Genomic DNA, 26050 nt, shown 5'->3' with positions numbered 1-26050 from the left:
AATCTTTTTGACTTCTCTAGGCTAGTTTATCTCTTCTCTCATTCTGCTAATAGTGAATTTGAACATCAGTTGCTAAGCAAAGCAATTCAAAATGAACAGAGTCGGTATAAAAAATTGAAGTCAGAAATAGAAACGGGATAAACCCATAAAGCCCAATTTTAGATGCCCGCTATTTGAACGTCGTTCCTATTAGTCTTAGTTACCACCTCTAATGCTTATTGGTGATGATAGTAGCCCCTGTAGCCTCTCTCTGAGAAACAGAAGTATGTTCAACTACGAAATGCCATCAAAATAAATCGGACTTAAAAAATATTTTTGTACAAAAATCTTTTTTTTTCAATATATTCTATTCGTTCAATCCCAATCATGCTTATTGGAATCAACGGCGGCTATTTTCCGGCAATCTGCCGGGTATGTTTTCTTTTTCATAGAGAATGCTTATTTGGTGGCCCACTTTGACTGGCAGTGCAGATATAAAACCTACTGATACGTTATTGTTTTTACTCAGATGAGGAATTTTTCAACTCCCGGTCCTCAGAAACAGCTCTAGATTTAACTTCTTAGCTCTCTTTTGCTAATATAAATCGATATTTATTTCTAAAAATTGAATAACTCTTATTTTCAGTAGACGCGAAGCGATAGCTGAGGCTATTATTGGCCTTGGATTTTTATTTCGTCGTCAAGATTTTTGTTACGACCATATGACGTCACAATCACTTCAAATCTGCTTTTTGTTCATTCGATCATGCAATTTCAACTGAATTGCGTGCGTGACGTCCTTTTTCACTCTTAGTTGAATGAGTTTTTTGTTCATTCGCATGATTAAATTTTTGGTCACACGTGACTTACCTCACTCTCAAAAAAGACTGCCTCACTCTGAAATTGACTTTTCTTTTCTTTAATTGAAAGAGAAACGGTCAAATGGGTGCTTGTCACTCTAATTGAAGGTTCTTTAAGAGCAGCTAATAGAAACAGCAATAAGCTATGTTTGATAGAGATTTTCGTTAGCCAAAAATGTAAAATTCAATGATTTGAAGCAACTGCGTTCCTTAATAGCCGCACATCGATTGAAAGGACAGTTTTCGTCTCATCTTTGATTTTTGCGATGAAATTGGATTCTGATTGCTTTTTGAGTCTGTCCTTTTTAAAACATCTTTGCATTTTTGTATCGCAATTACAGTCAACTATGTCTTTTTATAGGTGGTTCAATTAAGAAGAGGTCTTATTCAGGTTCAAATGATTGCAAATGAATATGGACTGTTTTCTGAGTAATGCTCATGGTTTTTAAGGGTACAAATTGTTTTCGTAGATTTTTATAGAGCTCTTGTTTTGCCAGCATTTGATTTTCATTTTGTAGTCTTGTGACTGAGTCTAATTAATCAAGTGTCTGATTCCTTCTTTAATTAGCTACCTATGAATTTATCTGATGCCTTCAGTTGATATCTAACGGTTTTTCGCCAATATAACTTGATAGGTATCCAAAAAATTCATAATTTATTTAGTATATTTTGACTTTTTGGTCGGTCCAACTAGCTATTTTCTAACATTTGGCTCTGTTTTTTGTTTTAATAGACAAGCAGCAATAGCGAGATTAGTGTTAGTCTAATCGTTAAATTTACATTTCGAAAATTATTCGTATGGTAATGGGGCGTTGAATTGTTTTTGAAATTTTTTGGCCTTTGTTTTAAGTTAATTACAAACCAGAATAACTTTAAGTCAACCCCCAATTTTTGAAATTTCAAACTTGTATGCAAATGAAGGCCAAGGAAGATTCATTATAAATTCAATAAAAAGTTTATAGTTTTTCTGGCTTTCACACCGTTTGCATAAAATTCTTCGACATTTAGTGTTGCGTGTAATCGTTATCTTGTCGTTTAGACTTTTTGTTCATAAATCCAGTGGGCTCACTAAGAAGTAACAAGTCAATCTCTGTACCGTTTTGTAGCTGAAAGTTTATGGTTGCTATGACTTAATGTGTTTTAAAAAATTTTGGTATCAAAAAATATAGCTGTTTTGAGATTTGCGCCTTTTAATCTTTTTCTGCCACTATTAGTGTAGTCTCAGCACATAGGCCGCGTTCTCTTTCAAGTTAATTAGAATGTTGTTTTTGTCGCTACTTTTTTCAAATATTTTTTGGCGTTGATGCAACGAGTATTCATTTTTTTGTACGTTTTGTGGCTCTTTTGCCGTGTTGTCCGATTATCATGTAAATGAGGCAAATTAATGAGAAGTCACATATGACATCAATGACGTTGAAAGAAGGCGCAACTTATTTTATTTTTCAAATGGATAATTTATTACTCTAGAGGCTTTTAAACTCTTTCCTTGCACAATTTTTATTGACTTTTTAATTTTAGCCTGTGTTAATTCTTTTTGTAGTCGTATGTCATTCTGGATAATGACTTGTCTCAATGGCTTTGTATGAAGCTGTAAGTTACGCCTTTCAATGGTTTCAGTCTAAAAGTTTTGGTCTTCATGACTTTGACATCAATTTTCTGAAAGTATAAAAGTATTTTGTAATTTTGACCTTTTTTGTCTTGTTATTTATGCTCAGTAACGACAGATCCCATAACTTTTCTGTCTAGTAAAATACAAGTATATTGGTTTAGTTTAGTTTTATCTTATTTTTGTTGACTTTTCCATTAAGTTTTTTTATTGCTGCTAAGTTGTAAGCTAAGTGGAGTTATTTTGCGCGGATCTTGAATTGTATCTTTTTTTAAGATCTGTTCGCACATTTTCATGATTTTTGAAGTCAAATTGGAGTAGTCATTTTGGTCACGCCGAAAGAGGAAGTGGAGCGAAAAAGCGAGTGGTTTTGCGGCGTGAATGTTTTTGATCTTATTTTAAGAAGAGTGAGAAAACGGTGTTCGAACAAAAATTCGCTTTCTCGCTAGTGGTTTTTGTTCACATTTGGCAATTTCACGTTAGTTTTTATTGGTTTTCGAATTTTGGATCGGATTGTTTTCAAAATGGTTTTTCCAATCAATTCATAGTTCATTCTAGGCCTAGTTTTTTTGTTTTGAACCAAATTTCCTTTTCTCGGTAGTGGTTTTTTGTTCACATGCGGCATTTTAACATTAATTTTTTTTAATTTTTTGATTTGATTTTTTGGAAATGGTTTTCTCACTTCCCTCACTGTCCGTTCTAGGTCTAATTTTTTGTTTAGTCAATGAAAATTCTTTGAATTGTACATCGGGACTTGTCCTGCTATGTTTTTATTGCTTCGTCGTCGGGCGCTCATTTTTCGTTCGACTTCATTTATCACTCTTCAGCAAAAAGTTTTTATGTCATTTGTGTGATAAGATTTTGATCCTACGTTACTTAGCTCACAGAATAAAGTGACTTTTGCGCTTTGAAGCTTAGTTTATTTTGATTTTTTCGAAGGTCAAAGGAACCCAAATGTACAATAAAGGTCCCTAATGAAAAGGTTTCTGCGGAATGAATATTAGAAAGTTTTTGTTTATCGTTGAATGTTTTTCATAGTTTTTTGAGCGGTTCTGATATTTTTTTCAATCTGTTTCTGTCTCTATTATAGGGTACACAAGTGTATTTCTTTCGCAGCTATGCCGGCAATCTGCCGGCTGTGTTTTAAATAGATAGACATTAAGTTTTGGTCGTAAGTATTGCTTGTTTTTTTTTTATTTTGTTGTTCGTCTGGTCTGTTACTCTTATGGCAGGCATCATTTGCCCTGCACTGAGTTTTTCATTCAATTTTTACGGTGGTTTCAGCTTAAAGCGATTTTTTTAAGTGGATACACCAAATATTTTTGAATATTATACGAATTTTTGAAAGTTTTCTCTTTCTCATTTGGTAGACAATTAAGTCAAAAACGTGGTTGAGCGGGGTCGGCACATTATGTGCGAACGCACATTACCGAGCCTCCCTGTTCAGTTAAGAGTGATGTTTTTGCCAGATAGTTGGTGGCGTGACTGCAAGAAGATTTAACTTAATGAATTTCTGTCAAAACAGCTTTCAATATAACGCTGTTGAATAAATGCGAAATTGTTCAAAGATACGGCCTTAACTGTTTTGCTTGCACCGCCTTGTCTCATTTCAGAGTGTCTGTTCTTTGGAGCCATAATCTCGGCTACTGATCCAGTCACTGTCCTGGCGCTCTTCAGTGATCTTGGAGTTGACCCTAATCTTTACTCGCTCGTATTTGGAGAGAGTGCACTGAACGATGCTGTCGCTATTGTCCTCTCCGAGTTAGTACTTCTGTAACTCATCGGTTTATAACAGGATTGTTTTGAATCTTGATTTAATAATGGTTTCTGTTTCAAATTCAGATTTTTATACGAGTGTTTTGAAACGTGATTCAATGAATTTATTTGAAAGACTGTACGTTGAGCCATTTAGCCAGTTAATTGCTGGTTTCCTTGTTCGGAAAATTTTATTATGGTAATAGTTTCCCCCTGAAGTAAGTTTCAATGAAATCCTTACAACACTAGTAACTTATGTGAGTTTAAGAGTAACAGGATCCTAGCTAATAGAAGTTGTATACCCACTTGATCATTCTCATAAATGTGTGTCTATTTTGTTTGTTAAACATGGTCGTGTTTTAAGCATAATTCACGAAGTTGGTTATGACAACGGAAGGTCAGAATACTTCTTAGCCCTGTGAGGCTAAAAAGTGCTATTCGTTATATCAAAATGGCACTTGAAATATCATTTCAAAATAAAGTCGATTTCATTTTGCACACTTTGATGGAATACAACTGGTGTTGATAATGTTGGGAATTGAAATGGAATTCAGTCTGGCGAGCAATCATTTGTTCATACTTTACAAGGTACTTTCATCTCATTTTTGTGATGTAATAACAGTAAATCAAGGGAATAATATTTCAATGTAAAGGGTAGTGCATACTGGATATATTTCCTGATATTACAATATACTAGCTACTTTCTGTAGGAAGACAAAATTTCCGATCGCCTTGACCTCAACTTGTGGTATTTCTATTCAGTCTACGACTGCTTACTTAATCCCTACGTAATTGATACCGTTTATGGGTTCGTATTGGAAATAAAGTTGAATTCGGAATTATCAGATGGAAATCCATGGATTAAAGGAATTTTGAAGAGACTGCTATCTGATGATCAAAATTGACCGCAAGCAAGACTGAAAATTTGCCTTCAAACATGATTAACTATAGATTGATGAACTTGGATCTATTTGAGGATTGACTATTATGAGTGACTAGTATGACTTTGTATTGACTAGTGATGTAGGAAACATTTCACGTGTGTTGAGTTAAGAGTGTGTTGAACTGTTGAACAGGACTATCGAGGGAAGCCAAGAGTATAAGTATACGAGAGCAGCTGAGGATATTCCCTCCGCTGTTAGCTCCAACTTGCTCAATGTTTCCCAACAAGGGTGGGTATCTACTACTATACGCCAATCACCGAATTGGCCGACAGTATGTTTAAGCGACAACCAAAAAATGAGAATTGAAAACCACTTGACTATTACGAACCAATATTGTAATGGTTGGACGAACTAGTGATATTTTAACCAATCAGAATTAAGATGTCGGCTAGAATTCTCATTTTTCCTTGTCGACTAACTTCCCTGTCGGCCAATATTCCTAGCACACCCTATCATATGCAACGCAATTTGACACTACTTTTCGCGGAATGCCAAAATACCTAGAATAAAATACCTATCTAAAATATATCCTATAAAGTAATATAATGCTGCACGTTGGGGTGGGTTGGGTAAATGCAATCACGATAAGTCACAGTTACAGTATTCTATAACAGAAAGAGTCATGAGCAAAAATGCACGCCAATCTCTACTTTTTCAGAATTTTTAAATTGAATGTAAGCTTTAAGAGAAAAGCTCATACTCTTTTTTCTTTGTTTTTTTTAAACATGACTGTTACTTCCTCAATATTTGCGTGCACCCGTTTTTCATAGAGCAAAATTTGAAAGGTAAATCATATCGGGTATTTTGGCACTGGTTATAATGCCACACAGGCAACCATCTGTAAAATAACAAATACGATTTCCACCGCTACCACCACTTCACTATTAGAAGATATTACAAACTAATTAGTTGTCTATTACGATTTACTGTACTTATTGTCAGGTGTCTCATTTCTCACACATTAATCTCTCATGTTGAGGTTTTGAGATTTTTTTCTGCAAAAACTAATTACATTTGCTGGAAAATTTGCAACAGGAATTGCGATAAATATAGCTATGTTGATGAATAATACATGTATTTATCTATCTCTCAGTTTGATTTCAGTTGTGTACTAGATGTTGGATGGCTCCCATTGAATAATACTCTTGTATAGCAGCTATAGAGTCTTAGTTTATTTTTTAAACATGCATGCATGAATGGAAAAAATAGCTCTAAAGATTTCTCCCCAGCAATTCTGTGGTTGAAAAAGCTCTTTCAAGCTTACTTACTGCGCATTTTGACGGCAATGGTCATTGCGTTGTTTCTGTTTCCACAAATTGCGGATTGGTGTAAACAAAAACGGTATGGGGAAGAGTACATGTTTTGTTTTAAATGTGAAAATCTGCTGGGTGACATCATTTTGATGTCAGAAACTGTTTTCACAAATCGCATGATCATTTGAGCTACTGTTAGAATGTTTTCATGACTAAATTTAAACTTGATGCACTATTTTGAATGATCGTTTTAGTCCAGTATTGTTCTAATAAACTGTTTTCTCTTGTCTGCATGAAATGAGTTAATGTTTTGATTTTGTAGTTGGGTTAGACTTATTATGAACTGATGTATTAAGGTGACGACCCTTTTGAGGAAAACTTTCATTGGTTCTGAAAACTTGCGCGTAGATGTTACTCCAATAAAATTACTTTCTACATCTATATACCCTCGATATGGCTTATGGAAATCATTGGAATATGGGATTCTTGAAGTTATTCGAAGTAAGACTTATAAAAGAGTTTTAATAAGAGAAAACAGTTCCTTATACCCGTATTTTCTCGACTGTTGATATTTGTTTGTTCATAGGTCGGTCAACGAAGAGGTTACAAAGCACACAGCCTTCTCGGCAACAGACGCATTCAATGCTCTGGGAAGCTTCATAACAATCTTCGTAGGCTCATGGGCACTTGGGGTGTTGATTGGGGTGATCACGGCTCTCCTTACCAAGTTTGCTCGTAGTCTTCACCAACACCCGATGATCGAAACTAGTCTGTTCCTTATTCTGTCCCACTGTGCATACCTAATCGCAGAAAGCGTCGGGTTTACAGGTATGGGAACTTTTAATGGGAGCAGTAAGATGGAAGCAGTAAGATAAAGATCCCATATATAAGTTCTTACAAGAGTATTTCTTACACGAGTCGCACGTTTATGCATACGGAACAGCAATGGTAGCTTGACATTCAAGGGTACTCTAAACACGCTTGGTTAAGGCAATCAAATCGACAGAGGTGATGAGCAAAATTTGAAACATCTTGGTCTTAACCCGGATGTATAGGTTGTTGGACCCGAGCACTCAAAAGTTCTGCGCATGATTGCTCCTTGCTATTGTTGCGAAAAGAGTTATGATATCCAGATAAAAAACGCTGCCATTTATTTGCTTTTGTATAATGCTCAATTATACACACCAATTTAGAGGTGGAGCTTTTGTCTGAACATAGCCCATTTGGGTAACTTGAACGAATTTTCTCTGTCATGTTTCTAATGGCCGCAAAGCGCTGGCTGGGGCTATTAATTGCCTTCTCTTGGTTTATTACATTTCAAAGAATTCGAATTGTATTGGGGCGCTGTCTTTTTCCGACTCGCAGAGGAGTATTTATGGAGGAGTATATTTTTTATCTATAGTTTTTGGAGTGTTTTTGAAACAGGATGTAAAAGTTTATGCCGCACGTGTTTAAAACCAAGTGTTCAGGTCAAATGGCTGAACGAATTGAAGAGCAGAGTTGAAGAGAGAGTTAATGAGTTAATTTCTGCTCATTCTGCGTTTTCGGGAGGGGGGAAATCGGCCTGAAAAAATTTTCGCTAAGCGAGCAATTTTTTTTGATCAGATGTGGCTTTTTCGCAGTACCTTTTGAATAGCCACCGTCAGCTTTTCAACGGTTGTTTGTTAAGCGCACTCCTTTTTTACAATTCAAAGATTTCGAATTGTATTGGGGAGCTGTCTTTTTTCAAGATCTGTTCACTTATTTACATAATTTTTGAAGTCAAATTGTAGTTGTGATTTTGGACACGCCGAAACAGGAAGTGGAGTGAAAAAGCGAGTGGTTTTGCGGCGTGAATTTTTTCCACTCTAGTTTTTAAGTAGAGTGAGAAAACGGTGTTTGAACAAAAAATAGCTTTCTGACTAGTGATTTTTTGTTCACATGCGGCAATTTCACTTTGATTTTTACTGTTTTTTTTTAAAAATTTTTTGGATCGCTTTTTTTTCGAAATGGTTTTTCAAATCCAGTCATAGTTAATTCTATGCCTAGTTTTTTTTTGTTTGAACTTACCTTTCTCGCTAGTGATTTTTTGTTCACTTGCGGCATTTTAACATTGATTTTCTGTTTTTTTTTATTTTTTGTTCTGATTTTTTTTTTGGAAATTGTTTTCCCAATTCACTTATACCCGTCGTAGATCTAGTCTTTTGTTTAGTCATTGAAAATTCTTTGAATTGTATGTCAGGACTAGTCCGGCTATGTTTTTTCAATTCGCTTTACCTTTTGATCACTTTCTCGTTTTACATAAATTACGATTTTCACAACAATTTTTTTTGCTTATGCTCAATGAATAGGCAGGAACTGGTTTCTAAGATAGGCTTAACATCTTTGAGACTTCGCAATTTCCAGAGAATTTTTCAAACTAGTTAAACGTTTTTTTTTTTGTATTTTGTCCTTTGTTTTCCTGCTCGCGTTTTCTCTATCCCAAAAATTCATAGTCCTTTGCTGAACACAATCAAATTTTCATCAGAAAATCTATTATAAACAATGCTTTTGGAGTTGCAACTAAAACGTTTCATAAACAGAAACTTTATTCATATTCTGCTTTTTCTTGATAATGTTTTTCCTCCCTGTGCTATTTCAAATTGAATGGTATAATTAATAAGTTTTATCAATTAGTGCTTGGCTAATGTGTAAAAAAAAGTTTACCTAGAATCAATTTCGGAGTCTTCCGGCTATGTTTTGGAATCGGCTCACACCTTTTCTTGATGTTTGAAGTCAAATTTAAGTGATTATTTTGGTTACGCGGAACCAGAAAATAGAATGAGAAAGCGAGTTGTTTCAAGGTGTAAATTTTTATAACTCTTATTTTGAAGTGGAGTGTGAAAGTGGCGTTTGAACAACAATTCGTTTTCTCTCTATTGATTGATTTGTTCACGTGCGGCAATTTGACTTGTGTTATCACTTTTGTTTCGAGTTTTTAGCCGTTGTTTTTGCTGAACGTTTTTTCCAATCCCTTACTAGATCATTTTATGTCTCTTTGGTTTGTTTATTGAATTCAAAAACGTCAAATTTTTGGTACGACCATATGAAGTCACGATCACTTCAGATCTATTTTTGTTCTTTCATCCATGCAATTTCGATTGAATTGTATGCACCCCTTTTTCTGCTCATTTCCGCTCTTTCAGATAAGCTTAAGATAACCTGAGCCCCAGCTAGCCTCGCGGTTTTACTAGAGAGAAAAGTTCATCCATTTCCGAACCAGTGGTTACGTAAGAATCGGCATTGCGCCCTACATAAGAAGTAAGCATTTTGTGTTTCTGTCTACATTGTGCCTTCAAATGTTGGATACCTTCATCGTAGTTAAATTGCCCCCGGCTGTCTTTCGAAAGCGATTCATCCGACATTAGTCGGATTGTTTCGTCTGCCAAAATTAATACAAGCATTAGAAAATAAAATTTTCTAAATCTTCTAGAAAAGAAAAGTATAAAACGGTGCACAACCTTTTTGTTCAAGCTATTTGAAAATAACCATTTTAAAAATCTTTGAATGAAATGTAAAATTATCATCCATTTTATCCAAAAACTCTGGTTTCCTAAGGAAACGCTAAATTTTAAAGTCTCGGATCCTCTCAGCGAAAGCGATCGAAATTCAAAAAACCCTTTGCAGAAATATTGTACTCTCTAAGTGGTTTTGAATGTTACTACTAATGTCTTCTTTTGATCAGTTTTTCGGTGGTCAAAAATGGCAGTTTCTCGCTTGTTACCTGAGGTCGGTACAAGAATGGCATTGAATTCTTGCATTATATTAAGTCATGAAGGAAAATCACGTTATATTTGGTTCAAAGTCTTCTTAAAGCACATTTTTCAATTATTTCGGTAATTCCGATTGCTCAAACCAAGATGAGGCGAGCAAATAAAAATTCTAGACCTAAGAGTGAGCAATACTGTTTGAAAAAGTTAGATTGACCAAGATATTTTTCTGATTTAATTAAATAAATCTGGTGTTTTCACACTAGCTGCAGCTGATCATTTATAAGAACAGGCGAATTAAGTTAAAAGTTGACATCTATGAAAACTTCGGAACTTCGTCCTCCCTGTCCCCCAAACTTTTTATTACGTGTGACAAACTAGTGCTTGATTTTACTCCGATAGTAGTCTATATAGGCTAATAAGAGCCATGAATACTCATTTCAATTTATACATACCATTATAAAGGTGTAAAATTATCAATTATATTAAAATCTACCCTCCAAAATTTTTAATATCTTTCCTTTTTCTGCAGGCATTGTGTCGCTGTTGTTCTGTGGTGTGACTCAAGCTCACTACACATACTACAATCTGTCTTTGGAGTCGAGGCGACAGACAAAGCAGGTCGGCTTTTGATGAATTATTGATTGTTTTCAAAGCTTTTTAATTGCTCTCAAACGAAGTTTGTAGCAATTGTATTTCTCCTGTCGGTCTTTTTTTATGCAATTTTTTACTTGACCAATTTTTTGTCTGACGTATTTGACTTTTGGTCGACAAAAACGGGATAAACAGGTAGCGCCCAGTGGGCATTAAGTGCTCTTAGAGCCTTTCAGCTCACTAGTCTTCAAGTATGCGATTCACAGAATCCGCTTTGGAGACTTATACTTATGGTGCGAAGAGCGGTTCTTAGAGATTGACCCCCCCCCCCCCCCACTGTTGCCACCCCATCAGCTCCCCAGTGAACCCCCCCCCCCGGCTGCGCTCACTTACGCCCCTTCAATTAAGCAAAAACTATTCTCACTAAACCGTGCCTAGCTACTGAGGAAGCCAACCGCTCGCCGGTCGTTTTAGAGCAATTCGCCCGACGTTAGTCGGTTATGTTCAGTAATCTACGTCGTCAAAGTATTCCCTGGTTCATAGTGTAAAAGTTAACGAATACAAACATACACTCCCTTGTGTGATTTACACTTCCTATGCAAGTTATGCCCTCTAATAACGTACGAAAAGGAATTCACAAGTTTGAACAAAAAGTCAATACTTTGGTACTACTAATCGGAATCATTGGAGAATACTTGTAAATATTTGCTGACATTTAAACAAATTTTCATTTTTTAGAGGTATTTACGTGAAAATGAATGAATAATCAAGCAAGTTGTAGCTAGATTTACTTGCAACGCTAATTTAAAGAGCGAAATTCTCCAAAATCGTAAACAGCCAAACTCCAAAGCTGTGTTGAATTTAAGAAGGAAATAGTTCTTCCCTGTTGAGATTTTTGTATTTACTTCACTTGCTATGAAGTTTTCAAAGTGCTATGGTGATCTTAACTGTCTTGTTTGTAATCGCAATATTGTTTCAGCTGTTCGAATTTCTCTCTTTTCTGTCTGAGAACTTCATCTTCCTCTACATGGGCATAACAGTGTTCTCCTTCCCCAAGCACCAGTGGAACTTTGTCTTCATTGCTGGTGCCCTGCTCGCCATTCTGGTAGGAAGAGCTGCCAATATTTACCCTCTCACGTTCCTGATCAACTTGGCCAGAAGGCATCCACACAAGATACCCTACAACTTTCAACACATGCTCATGTTTTCTGGTACATATTTGTCCCTTTTCCAATGTTCCATTATGTTGTGCGAGTTAGTTCAGCGAGTTATGCATCTGATATTTGCATTTTACATGTAATAGTTTTTTCCAAATTTTTTTTTCTCTAACATCAGAAATTTGGAAACGTCAACGGCGATTATTGAAGCCGTCTCCATTTATGCGACGAAAAATGTAGAGCTGTTGAGAAATGTTTGGGCGTGAATTTTCTAAGTAACCTTAGTTTCGGAGGAATCCGGGAAAATGAATTTCACAAGACAAAAATTGCTAAATCTATTGTAGTCGGTTTAAGTCAGATATTTTTTTGCATGTGTAGAAATCTGAGCTGGTTGTATAGCTCGTTGATTTATGGTGCTCATTAGTCTCGAGCCTCGTTGAAATTAGAGACTTCAAAAACTATTAAAATACAGGTCTCTGAGAAGTTTTTGTCATAAATCAGCATTTGGACTGACAGTACAAATTTTTGAGTCAATTATTTTCAATTCATTTTTTAAGTCTGTTTTTTTTCGCTTAAGCATTGAAACGTTCAAATCAACAAGTGAGATTTAGACGGCAAGGTTTTTGATGCTTTTTTACCTGTTTTTCGTCTGATGTTGACACCAGATATTGGTTCATTTTAGGTTCAGATATTGTTTAGAAAACCTTAAAATATTAAGCCGAAAACCACCGTTATTGATATAAATATCGTGTTTATATTTCCTCAAAACTAGGTTTTTAATTAATGAATTCAGAGGCAGATATTTACCACTGCTATCTATCGACAATTAAACATTGCAAAGAATTTTTACAAATTAAATAAAAAGTTTTATTCAAATTAGTTTTTTTTTGCTGTGGAGCTCTTTACCATGCTCCATTTAAAACATTTGCAGTAAATTGAAGAGTTTCGACTCCCATGTGAAGAAAGATGTCACACCGTTTTGTCAATTGTCAAATGTTTCTCGCTGCAGTTAATTTGCTGCATTCAAGTACTAAGTGCTGAGAGGTTCTAATTTCTTTTCACAAAAACTACAAATTGGTGAATCCGAGAAATTCTTTAGCCATTTGTTATTCTACCAGACAGTTGAATACAAGGCGATACAGCAATTTTTTGTTCAGGTAGGAGCTGGTTTGTTTTCCAAATATCTGCAGAAACGAGTGAACTCTGACGTTGAACAATATTTAATAAGACTTGCTAAACGCTTCGGATTCTGACAATTACATGGTGAAATTGTTTTTGAGGTAATGCGTGGAGGAGATTCCGTCTATAACAGCTGGTTGTTATAAAACTTCGCTTCTGATCTTTGATTTCTGACCAACTATTAGAAGGGTATTGATGAGGCTCTGCATTCCCAAACTTTTTATGGCCGAATCTGTTTGTCGAGAAAAGTAAGAGAACTAAGGAAGAATAAAAGTTTCAACTTATTTCTTTCTTGGCTTTCAATGGTTTAGCTCGAGAAATAAAGCTGCCATAGATTACAACTACTATTTGAGTTTTAAAGAGATCAAGTAGATTTGATTGTGATTTGTCATCGTGAAACATTGCGCAATCAACTTTTATTCTGGGTGTTATCGCGCGTTCTAATAAACATTGATTCTGGGTGTTATCGCGCGGTCTAATAAAAGGGACAGTAATTATATGAGAAAATTTCACTTTTTTATTTCGCTTTAGAACCAGTGGAACTAAAGCGTGTGGAACCAGTGGAACTAAACCAGTGGAACCATAACAGTGTTCTCCTTCCCCAAGCACCAGTGGAACTTTGTCTTCATTGCTGGTGCCCTGCTCGCCATTCTGGTAGGAAGAGCTGCCAATATTTACCCTCTCACGTTCCTGATCAACTTGGCCAGAAGGCATCCACACAAGATACCCTACAACTTTCAACACATGCTCATGTTTTCTGGTACATATTTGTCCCTTTTCCAATGTTCCATTATGTTGTGCGAGTTAGTTCAGCGAGTTATGCATCTGATATTTGCATTTTACATGTAATAGTTTTTTCCAAATTTTTTTTCTCTAACATCAGAAATTTGGAAACGTCAACGGCGATTATTGAAGCTGTCTCCATTTATGCGACGAAAAATGTAGAGCTGTTGAGAAATGTTTGGGCGTGAATTTTCTAAGTAACCTTAGTTTCGGAGGAATCCGGGAAAATGAATTTCACAAGACAAAAATATCTAAATCTATTGTAGTCGGTTTAAGTCAGATAATTTTTTGCATGTGTAGAAATCTGAGCTGGTTGTATAGCTCGTTGATTTATGGTGCTCATTAGTCTCGAGCCTCGTTGAAATTAGAGACTTCAAAAACTATTAAAATACAGGTCTCTGAGAAGTTTTTGTCATAAATCAGCATTTGGACTGACAGTACAAATTTTTGAGTCAATAATTTTCAATTCATTTTTTAAGTCTGTTTTTTTTTCGCTTAAGCATTGAAACGTTCAAATCAACAAGTGAGATTTAGACGGCAAGGTTTTTGATGCTGTTTTACCTGTTTTTCGTCTGAAGTTGACACCAGATATTGGTTCATTTTAGGTTCAGATATTGTTTAGAAAACCTTAAATTATTAAGCCGAAAACCACCGTTATTGATATAAATATCGTGTTTATATTTCCTCAAAACTAGGTTTTTAATTAATGAATTCAGAGGCAGATATTTACCACTGCTATCTATCGACAATTAAACATTGCAAAGAGTTTTTACAAATTAAATAAAAAGTTTTATTCAAATTAGTTTTTTTTTGCTGTGGAGCTCTTTACCATGCTCCATTTAAAACATTTGCAGTAAATTGAAGAGTTTCGACTCCCATGTGAAGAAAGATGTCACACCGTTTTGTCAATTGTCAAATGTTTCTCGCTGCAGTTAATTTGCTGCATTCAAGTACTAAGTGCTGAGAGGTTCTAATTTCTTTTCACAAAAACTACAAATTGGTGAATCCGAGAAATTCTTTAGCCATTTGTTATTCTACCAGACAGTTGAATACAAGGCGATACAGCAATTTTTTGTTCAGGTAGGAGCTGGTTTGTTTTCCAAATATCTGCAGAAACGAGTGAACTCTGACGTTGAACAATATTTAATAAGACTTGCTAAACGCTTCTCGATGATATTTGAGCGAAAGATTCTGACAAATACATGGTGAAATTGTTTTTGAGGTAATGCGTTGAGGAGATTCCGTCTATAACAGCTGGTTGTTATAAAACTTCGCTTCTGATCTTTGATTTCTGACCAACTATTAGAAGGGTATTGATGAGGCTCTGCATTCCCAAACTTTTTATGGCCGAATCTGTTTGTCGAGAAAAGTAAGAGAACTAAGGAAGAATAAAAGTTTCAACTTATTTCTTTCTTGGCTTTCAATGGTTTAGCTCGAGAAATAAAGCTGCCATAGATTACAACTACTATTTGAGTTTTAAAGAGATCAATTAGATTTGATTGTGATTTGTCAGCGTGAAACATTGCGCAATCAACTTTTATTCTGGGTGTTATCGCGCGTTCTAATAAACATTGATTCTGGGTGTTATCGCGCGGTCTAATAAAAGGGACAGTAATTATATGAGAAAATTTCACTTTTTTTATTGCGCTTTAGTTTCTAGTTGAGCTGGATCACAGAAATCTTTCACAGTATCGAGTTGTCATTTCGTTTTCATTTACTCCATTTCCTAATTTCGTGTCCCTGCATTCGATCGAGCAAGCTTTGTAAAGATGCTGCCTTCTCACTTTTTTACAGCTCTTTGAGATGGTTTTCCGATGTGCTGATGATCTCGTCTTGATTACTTGTCAAATTTTAACCGACTTTCAATGAAGTTATACTACTCGTGCTCTTTCTAGCTTTTGACCATGTTTTGAGATTTCCGGCATTTCCAAGTTCAGAGTAGTAATTTTAATTTTTTAAATGTTCGAAACTATGTCGTGGTTTGTTGTTCTTGAGCTCTTTAATGTGAGACACTTTCGTTAAAACGATTTAAAATTGTATGATCTGAGTTCTTTTGCTAAATTTTTTCTCAGTTCCTTTTCTTTGGTCAAGTTGATCTCAATTCTTTGCCTAGCACTCTAGATTTGTTAGCTGCTACTGTCTGTGGCGTATGTGACACATCAACTCTTCAGAAATCTCTTGTATGGAAGAGTCAGTACCAAAATTTCCCCGCATTCTGTTTCACTTTTTTGCTTAGTTCTACGCATGTTATGTGAGAGCTTACATCTGTATTTTCATATCGCTCTCATTGAGTTGATCCTTAAAAAAGTTTATGCTTGAGAAAGAAGATGTTCTCTTAGCGCTACAGGCGAAGTCTTGGATGTCTAATTCAATTGTTAGAGGGAGCGCTTTTTGATCGCTGCCTTCAGATAAACGTATCGCTTTATACTGTCGTTTCCACTTCTAATATAAATCGAAGTGTTTCTTAGATCATATCATGATTGAGATCATTAAAATCTCCGGTCAAAACTATCAATTGCCCAGCTTTGATTTTAGAGGGACTTGAATTTGAATGCCTTAGTTGTAAGTAATTGTTTGGATTTAGATATGCATTGATGTAAACAAAGTTTAGTACTGGAAAAGTTATTGCTATGCAATCTCTTGATCAAAATTTTTGTTCGTTAGTTTTGAACTCTTCGCTCCAAATTATAATTAAACCTCTACTGCAGTTTATTGCAAGCACTATATGGTAGCGTAATTTTTACTGTTCAAGAATTGCTTCATGTTAGCTAGGTAGGGCGAGGATTTGTTTCCTGATAACATAAAAAGAAGCAGGTTACTTGGGCTAATTGCTAACGTTATTGAGTTTTTGGGCTCCTAATGCGACAGAATCTCTAGCTAAAGATTTGCGCAATCAATTGCTGTTGTCAACTTGGTTTATTTCTATTGATTATTCAGAAAATTTCTTTGCATATCAGTGTTTTTTTGTGTTGGATTCTGTGTTTGTGTGGTAGTTGCTTTGTATTGCTTTAAACTAAAACTTTTGAGGGGCTCAGGGTTTGTTGCGTTGTTTCTGTTTGGACCGTTTGTTTTCAGGACGTCGTTGCATTCTTTTGTATTTGAATTTTGATTAAAACTGTTGCTTGTTTGATAACTGCGGTGCTTTTTGTTGATCCGCTACAATTTTTTTACCCATTGGAAAATTAGTTTTGGCAGTTATGTTGAGACCTCGAGATGTGATTGAGTGATACTGAGCTCTAACAAGCGGCAGAGAAGTAATGGCCAGTGAATGCAGGGTTTTGTCTGGTATCTTTGTAAATGTGCAACTAATTTTATTTGACCCCGTGCCTCTTGTGGAAATTCTTTCGGGGTAGATTTTGCACCCTGAATGTGGGCTTTGTTCAAAGATTCTATTTTTCAAATCAATTATCATTGGGGAAAATAATTTGTGAATACTCGCATTAACACGCAAACGATTGAAAAACAGTTTTTAGTTAAAGCTATTTTTCTTTAAAGTTTTTTAAAACCTCAGAAATCAACCTTGCTTAGACTCAGGGGTCTACAGTAAAGGAGAGAGGCACTTGAAAGATCAACATAAAAATGCTAAACCTCAAGAATGTAAGACTTTTGAAGGGAAAAAATAAAAAGGTAAACGTAACTCAAAAGTCGGGATGCAACTTTTAGTGAATTTTTTTTGAAAGCCTCATGCCAAAGAGTAGAGTACTTTCTTGTGGCTTTTATGTCACACTTTGATGTACTGAACCGAAAGTGACGATAATAGTGTTTTATCATCTAGTCATCACAACAATTAGGTTGAACGTACATTTTTCGATCTTTTTATTCTTAAAATTAGGTTTAACGTACCTTTTCTGAGCTTTCTACATATATCAGAACGCATATCATGCGTATTTTAAATATTATATTCTGATTGGCTAAGAAAAATGACGCATTTTGATATGTTTCTCGCTTAGATCTACTAACTTATTATCTCTCATCGGTGAGCCGAGCCATTTTCCACCCTTAGCACAAACAATTAACGAGGGCTGTATCGTTTTGTAACCTAAAAACCTCTGCCGAGCTGAAAACCATTGGTTGTGATTTTGCTTTCTCCAGCTCGCCGCAGAGTTCGAGGTGTAGAGTCCCTTTCTATTTTATGATCTGTGCCAACGCTGGTTTCATTTTTGTTCAGTACATCCGTCAGGAGCAGTTGCCATGTGCATTCGACAGATTTTGCTCACTGACTGTTATTCAGCTGAGTTGATAAGCCTAGGTTTTATGCATATGGTAGCTCGTGTCGGTGTGTAACGCTACATCCAGAGGTTTGGGCAGTTGGGATTGTCTGCCAGCTGTTAGTCGTAAGCGAATTGAAGCGTTCAGAAGCGCATCATATGTGTGTTTCGGCATCCCCAATTATCGCCATACGTTAGTTACTGCGCCCAACCATCGTCGTTGAATCAGAATGCAGTAAGTGGGGTTGCGATATTTTCTCTTTGGATTTTGTCAGGATTCCTCTTTGGATCACGAGCCGAGCGACATTTTCACATCAATTAGTGGTAGAAAAGTTGCCAACTGTATAAGCGTGTGCCGTTCCTAGCTGGGCTTTAAAGTCACTGCGCGTTAGATTATTAATAGCCGCCCTCATCTTCTCAGCCGGCTATTATAGCGCTCCTATTTTTTTACAATTCAAAGAATTTGAATTGTATTGGGGCGCTGTCTTTTTTACGACTCGAAGAGGAGTATTGGAGAAGTCCTTTTTTTAATCAATTTTTGGAGTGAATTTTGAAGCGGGAAATGAAACGCGTGAAAAAATTTTGAGTGATTTTGGTGCTGAACAAAAGTGAAGAGCGGAGCGAAAAGAGAGTGGTTTTTGTTCATACCGCTGTTTTTGAGAGAGCGAGAAATTGATGTGTGAAAAAATTTTCTCTTAGCGAGCGAAATTTTTTTGTTCACGTGCGGCTTTTAAAAGCAGTTTTTTTTTTGCAATTTATCTTGTTTATGAGGTTTGATTATAATATTGTATTGGATTTGGGCTGTTTTGATAGGAATTGAAGGTTTCAAGTAGTTAACTTGAGTTTTATGCAAATTTGGAGGTTTTTGATCAGTTTTGCTGATTTTTCGACGAAATTTAATGTATTGTGGCCTTTTGTTTTGTTTTACTGCTTTAAGTGCAATTTGCATAGAAGCTCGTTACTCAAGGAATATCAGGGATACAAATTAATTACAATTTTGTTGGTATAAAACATTTTTTTTGAAGAAAAATGACAGAAAAATAGAGAATTTTTTAACCACTTTTTTAATTTTTTGCTTTTTTTCGTTTTTTTTTCAATCGTAGACAATTTTTTACGCTTGTTATGACTTGACCATTATTTAGCGAGCATTTCATTGCTCTCTTTGCTCAAAGTAACTTTATTTGGCTTTATTTTTTCTTGTAATATTTAAAAAACACCTTACTTTTTCTCGTTTTTTTGTTCATTTTGGTTTTAAATACCCTTTCTATTCTTCCTCAAACTTTGATAGCATTTGAGGAGTTTTCTAGTAGAAGTCAGTTGCTGTAGCTCTTTTGGATGTCTCTCATTGTGATTGATATTAGTTTCGAGTTGTTTTTGTTAAAGAAAATCGAGTAAATCAGAGCAAATTTTGTCCACTTTTTGTCTTTTTTTCTAAGTTTTTTGCCTATTCTTTCGAAATTAATGATTTTTGCTGGCAACTTTTTCTCAATAGGGCGCATTTTTGTAGTTGCTGATACTATGAATTTGCACTTGAAGGCTTAGCAGGGCAGTTTTCATTTAAACAAATTATACAAAACTCTAATTCGTTAAAGAGTTTTTCTTAGTCTTTTTTTAGATTGTTGTTTAATGTTTTTTCGCAAGTACTAGGTGAGCGATTGATCTAACCAAATATATAACTAATTGATTTATTTGAGTTATGGATGAGAAGCTGGATGTTATCTTTTTGTAGAGAATTTTGTTTGGATTTTTAGAGAATATTTTTTTTGATTTGGTCCTTTGTGAAGTTTCCAGTTCTCCAGTCTTTTCTTTGTGAATTGGTTACACTGTTTGTTGATTGATAATATGCTGGTGATGCATTCGATCAGTGAGAATAGTCAAATTTCTACTTCGAGTCGTGTCGGGAATTCTTCCTGCTATGTTTTTTTTTTAAGATCTGTTCACACATTTTCATGATTTTTGAAGTCAAATTGGAGTGGTGATTTTGGTCACGCCGAAACAGGAAATATATTGCGTGAAATCTTTTTGACTTCTCTAGGCTAGTTTCTCTCTTCTCTCATTCTGCTAAAAGTGATTTTGAACATCAGTTGCTCAGCAAAGCAATTCAAAATGAACAGAGATAGTACAAAAATGGATGTCAGAAATAGAAACGGGATAAACCCATAAAGGCCAATTTTAGATGCCCGCTATTTGAACGTCGTTCCTATAAGTCTTATTTACCATCTCTAATGCTTATTGTTATTGATAGTAGCCCCTATAGCCTCTCTTTAAGAAACAGAAGTATGTTCAACTACGAAATGCCATCAAAATAAATCGGACTTAAAAAATGTTTTTGTACAAAAATCTTTTTTTTTTCAATATCTTCTGTTATTTCAATCCCAATCATGCTTATTGGAATCAACGGCGGCTATTTTCCGACAATCTGCCGGGTATGTTTAATTGCTCTCAAGCGAATTTAGCAATTTTATTAGTCCTGTCGGTCTTTTTTACGCAATTTTTTGCTTGACCAATTTTTCGTCTGATGCATTTGACTTTTCGTCCTAAAAAACGGGATGAACAGGTAGCGCCCAGCGGGCCTTAAGTGCTCTTAGAGCCTTTCAGCTCACTAGTCTTCAAGTATGCGATTCACAGAATCTGTTTTGGAGAATTATACTTATGGTGCGGAGAGGTTCTTAGAGATTGACCCCCCACTGTTGCCACCCCATCAGCTCCCCGGTGCACCCTCCCCCCGCTGCGCTCACTTATGCAGCTTCAATTAAGCTTAAGCTATACTCATTAAACTTTGCCTAGCTACTGACGAAGCAACCGCTCGCCGGTCGTTTGAGAGCAATTCGCCCGACGTTAGTCGGTTATGTTCCTGCTTGTTAATTGTACTCATAGTTTTCTCCATTTCGACTTAGAAACAATCCCTAGCATAATCGTCATTGCAGTTAGGTGGCGAATTGATAGCTGTTATTGATACACTATGGTACCAAAAAAGTCACGTATACCTGAAAATTTTTTAAACATCAAATAATATAACATTTTGAGTTCAAATGTGTTCTCTAATAACGTGGCATTACACCTTTAGCTTTTTTAGCGTCTAGCAGGTGGTTGATATAGTTTTCATACCGGTTTCTTATGACATCTGGGTCATTTTCGTTTCAAATTTATTTTTTCTAAATTTTGACAAAAGTGTTTTCGTGTTTGCTGCTTCAAAATTTCTCATAAAGTTTTGATTGGATTGAGATCTGGACTATATGCCGGTCATTTCAGTAGCTTTCACTCCTTGGAAAAAATTGCCGATATTCTTCGATATATGCACAGAAGCATTATCTTGGAAAATATTGTCCTAAAAATGCGTATTTTCTTCGTTATTTTTGAAAGTTTTTAAATAACCGGCTTCATTTAGCTTGCTTGGACACTTTTTTATTGATACACCATTTTGAACAAAAACACCTGCCTTTTTTCGTCAAAGTGACTTTTTTGCAGCCTTTCTTGAAGAAACTATATTTTTGATAACTTGTCTAAATTTACCTCTTGTATCGTAGAAAGAGAGCGTTGATACGCGGAAAGAGAAGTTTAACTAGCTTTTTTTTGCGTTTTTTGGCAATTTTGGGAGTCTTGCTCTCGATTGTTTGGCATCGAACTGTTATTTTTCAAATAACGTTTGTACGCATGCTGTGCACTGGATCTTGATTTCAAGTTGAGTTGTTTTTGTATTTTCGTTCATGAAAATCCGACATCTTGTAACCTAACAACTTGGAAAACAATGAAACAACAATGCGGTTTAACCATCTTTTCTGTTTAAGCGGAGAAAACTAATGACATTTCTCTTAAAACTTCCAAATTTAGCGCTAATCATGCTCATGAAGCGCGGATCATGCTTTTAAAGCAGAAATCATGCTGTACGTATTTTTTTGGTACAATAGTGTATGTTAATTGGATTGCTAGTAAGACGGAAAACGGCTAGTTGATCTGACAATTGGTTGCAGCCAATTACTGCTGTTTTTGCGTCTTTGGTCAACATGAGACCAACACCACTAGAGCCTCTCGTGCTATTTCCAGAAAAGTACAAATCGTAGCATTTGTCCGAACTTGGGATGGCAATAGTTCTATCGCTTTCTAATGGTAGTCGTGTTTTAGAAAGGGGCACATATTGGGAGGCGTGTCTAAATAATGTCAGTCCCAGAAGCTCTGGTTATCCTTCTTTCATTAGCGTTCGAGAAATGAGTGATCAAATCTGTTAGGCTTTGTGGTTCCTTGTTCTTGAAGAGCATTTGAATGTGCTTTCTACGCTTAAATTGCTGATCAACCGTTTAGTTGATTCACTTAGACAAGGAAACAACCGACTTTCGGCCCTACGTAAGCGGGAGGGGCACATGACTTCTTGGAATATTGTGGAGTTGCTTGTATCAGTTATCAATGACTCTTTAATCCAAAAGGGGTCAAATTTCTAAGATTAACCAGAGCCTTAGTAGCTAGGCTAACAGTTCTTCTACCCAGGGGACTCCACGAGGAGGAGAGGTTTGAATTTTGCACGCCAAGGTTTACGAATTTTATTTGATATTTCTTTGGGTCTTTGACCATTAACTGCCTCTTGTTCTCTTTGCCGAATCAGTTCTTGTTGATGTCCTGGGAATCAATGGGGGCTATTTTTCGCCAATCTGACGGCCATGTTTAAAGCATTCATAATTTACAGATTAGTGTTCTTTCAGAGAAAATAGTGTAGGAAGTCTATAGTTCTCCGTTTTTTTTTGTTTTTTTTAAAGTATCCCTGAGGCAAAGACGCTTCTTTTGTAGGACTGAGAGGCGCAATTGCTTTTGCCCTGGCTATCCGAAACACTTCAACTGGAGCCAGACAGTCAATGCTGACAACGACACTTCTAATCGTAATAGTGACAGTCATTCTGTGTGGGTCATTGGCTACAAAGGTTTTAGAGTTACTCAAAATCAGGTACAGGTTATTTTTTCTATTGCAAAGTTTTTCAATATTTGCAACAACAAATTTTTTAACAAATCCGGAGTGGAAAAGATCCTTACTTAATTTTGTTGCGTTACGTTCCCACGTTTGTTTTTTTGTTGAGTCGTGACGCATTATTAATTTCAGAGTCGGAGTCAAAGATGACGATGCTTCTTCTATCGAAGATAACGACAGCCATCGCAGTGGAGGCAGTGACGTCAGCAACTCCTCTGCACACGTGAACAATGGATACTTCTCCGGGGGAGCAGGCGTGAACTCTTCGGACTCTGTCGCGGCTACCGATTTCCCAATGAGCAACAAGTTCTCCGTAAGCTGAATTTTTTTTGTAATACTAAACTTTACTTCTGAGTCAATTCCAGAAAATCTGAACCAGCAGTTTTGGAGAGGCTTGCTATATATCAACTGCAGCTGCGTTGGTAGTAGGCCTCTCTTTAATAAGAACAGGCCGAACCTTTTGTATGGCAAACCTTTTGGTAACATGAGAAAAAATGCTAATCAGTTCAATAAAAAATTTTATGAAAACATGCTATTAGCTACAAGATGCATTTGTCGAAAATGGTTACCAATGTAAATTACTAGCAAATATTGTCCTGTAATAACATTCAAGTGTTTCGCTCTGGGAAATAGTTTGGGTGTCGGCTAAGATAAGCACGGTTCCAGTCGATTTGATATGAGTATTTGAAAATTATCTTAAATGTGATTTTAAATTTTCCATTATTATTATAGAACACATAATAGCAACTAAGCAGCTATGTTCTTTATTCCAGGACAAAGGATCGCCGTTCCATTCAAGTGAAAATGTGCGACCACAGGTAGTGAATTCACAGAGGAAAGAACACATGCACCCTGTGAGTGCGTGGTGGTATGACTTCGACCGTCGATACATCAAACCCTTCCTGACCGTTAACCAGGGACACCCTCTCTACATGACGTTCCCACAGCCCTGGTGCCAGCCTATAGTGAAGTTGTTTTCAAAGTCACGTGAAGATACACGAGGTGAGCCAGTTAGAGGAGTCTATACTGATGAAGAGAGAATTGAATACGGTGGAGGTGCGCCCAAGGTTGCTCATAATGGCGGTGCACCCAACAATGTATACGTGAGTCAAATTTTATTAATGTTCACATTTTAAGAGAATTATGCTTGATAATAAATCAGCTGACATGTAATTGAGTATTTTGATATCTATAAAGGTGCAAGATTTAGGATGTACTGAATATTTCTTGCTGATGTTTTTCCAGGACAGTTTATTTCCTTTTTGCTAACTATGACAGTATTAAATCCAGGAAAACTTAAGTTAGAGAATCAGCACTGATTGTTCAAACTTTTTAATTGCTCTTGAACGAAGTTCATAGCAATTATTGTAAACGTGTGTCTTTTTTATGCAAAATTTTCGATTGACAATTTTGACTTTTCAAGAGACTTTTACGCCCATGACTTTTTGCGTTTCGCGTGATCTAAAATTCTCTCTCAATCACAATTTCAAGCAGCTGAACTCAATTGGCGGCAATTTAATATTAAAAGTCAAATGAAAAGTGAGCCGAAACTGGTGCCATTTCTTACTTTAAATCTTAATAGTGGTATATGTTAACCTCTAATTTGTTATTTGAAGCCCACTATTAAACTTCTGAGTCCCATTTATGCTCCCTCTTGCGCCCGACTGAAGCAGGCTGTAATTGATTAGGGCTCCCACTAGTCGTTCGAGAGCAATTATTCCGACGTTTAGTCGGTTATGTTTAATAGCCGCCCTCACCTTCTCAGCCGGCTATTATAGCGCTCCTATTTTATTACAATTCAAAGAATTTGAATTGTAATGGGGCGATGTGTTTTTTTTAAAGATGTGTTCACACATTTTTCAATGACTTTCATCTTTCAAAACGGGATAAACAGGTAAAGCACAGTGGGCAATAAGTTTCATTAGAGGCCCGAAGTAAGCTTCAGTAGGCCTTCAATTGCTTAGAGTGGTGCAGCTGCTGGGATGGCCTCAATTAAAGGTTAACAGGTCATTTTTAGTAGGTTTTGGGCTCAAAATGTTGCATTTTTTTATGTTTTTTTGGTGATTTTTTTATTTTTTTTTAGTCTTACGTTGAAGCTTTTGAAAATTGATGAAGGCCTTTTAAGAGACAAAATAATTTGTTATGACCATTTTATGAGCTATATATTTTGGTACTACAAATACAAACTTGCAAAATGATACTAATTTTTGCAATTTTTTTCAAGTTTTTTGAAAATTTTTGTCATATATTGAGTTTTTCCAGCTTCAGAGGCCAGGAAATGTCCTTTGTGGTTTGACAATAGAGCACTGCATGGTTTGTAGTAATAATGGGTTGATTTTCAACATTTTAATGTCTCGAAATTTTTTGTTCACATGCGGCAATTTCACTTTGATTTTTACTGTTTTTTTTATTTGTTGGATTGTTTTATTTTTCTAATTTGTTTTCCAATCTATCCATAGTTCATTCCAGGCCTAATTTTTGTTCTTGAACCAAATTTTTTGTTTTTGCTAGTGGTTTTTTGTTCTCATGCGGCATTTTGCATTGATTTTCTTTTTTTTACTAATTTTTTTTCAAATCGTCTTTTATTTATTTATGCATTTTTGATTGAATTGCGTACATGACGTCATTTTCTATTCTTAGTGGAGCAAATTTTGTTTGTTTCGTTCTTTTGAATGGTTAAGTTTTTGGTCACACGTGACTTACCCCACTCTCAGAAATGACTTTCCTCACTTTCAAATGGACTTCACTGCTTTAATTCATGAAGATAGTGTCAGCTGAGTGTTTGTAACTCTAATTGAAGGTTATTTGAGAGCAGCTACTAGGATTAATATGTTATGCAGATTCGGAATTAAAATAGAACATCTCAGCAACTAACAAAAGAAGAGAAATTTTTTTTTTGGTCTGTTTCATTGCTGTCGAAATTTGAAGTAAATATTTTAATTGTTTGTCTTTTATGTGAATTTGTTGCTTGACTGTTTTCTTCTAGAACATTCTTTATTTTTTGAATGACCTTTTCAGAACATTCTTTTGATTTCGCTTCTTGAGTGGCT

At 35.8% G+C, this 26050-nt stretch overlaps 2 protein-coding genes across 3 annotated transcripts in view; one reads left to right on the top strand and one right to left on the bottom strand.

Moving 5' to 3' along the window:
* LOC142353108 (MAP kinase-activated protein kinase 2-like) overlaps positions 1-26050 on the bottom strand; it is a 256806-nt gene that overhangs the window by 130950 nt on the left and 99806 nt on the right. The gene's annotated exons all lie outside the window — the stretch shown is intronic.
* LOC142353115 (sodium/hydrogen exchanger 9-like) overlaps positions 1-26050 on the top strand; it is a 62020-nt gene that overhangs the window by 17093 nt on the left and 18877 nt on the right. Inside the window, exons 6-13 of the mRNA XM_075405323.1 lie at positions 4059-4206; positions 5277-5372; positions 6984-7225; positions 10658-10746; positions 11699-11930; positions 22826-22979; positions 23133-23313; positions 23774-24103. Of these exons, the coding sequence (XP_075261438.1) occupies positions 4059-4206; positions 5277-5372; positions 6984-7225; positions 10658-10746; positions 11699-11930; positions 22826-22979; positions 23133-23313; positions 23774-24103 (1472 nt within the window). The remainder of the gene's footprint in view (positions 1-4058; positions 4207-5276; positions 5373-6983; positions 7226-10657; positions 10747-11698; positions 11931-22825; positions 22980-23132; positions 23314-23773; positions 24104-26050) is intronic.

Source organism: Convolutriloba macropyga, chromosome 14 (genome assembly GCF_964194025.1).
Source record: "Convolutriloba macropyga chromosome 14, txConMacr16.3, whole genome shotgun sequence".
NCBI lineage: Eukaryota > Metazoa > Xenacoelomorpha > Acoela > Convolutidae > Convolutriloba > Convolutriloba macropyga.
Note: the sequence above shows the minus strand (reverse complement) of the source record. Positions and strands in the feature narration are given on the sequence as shown.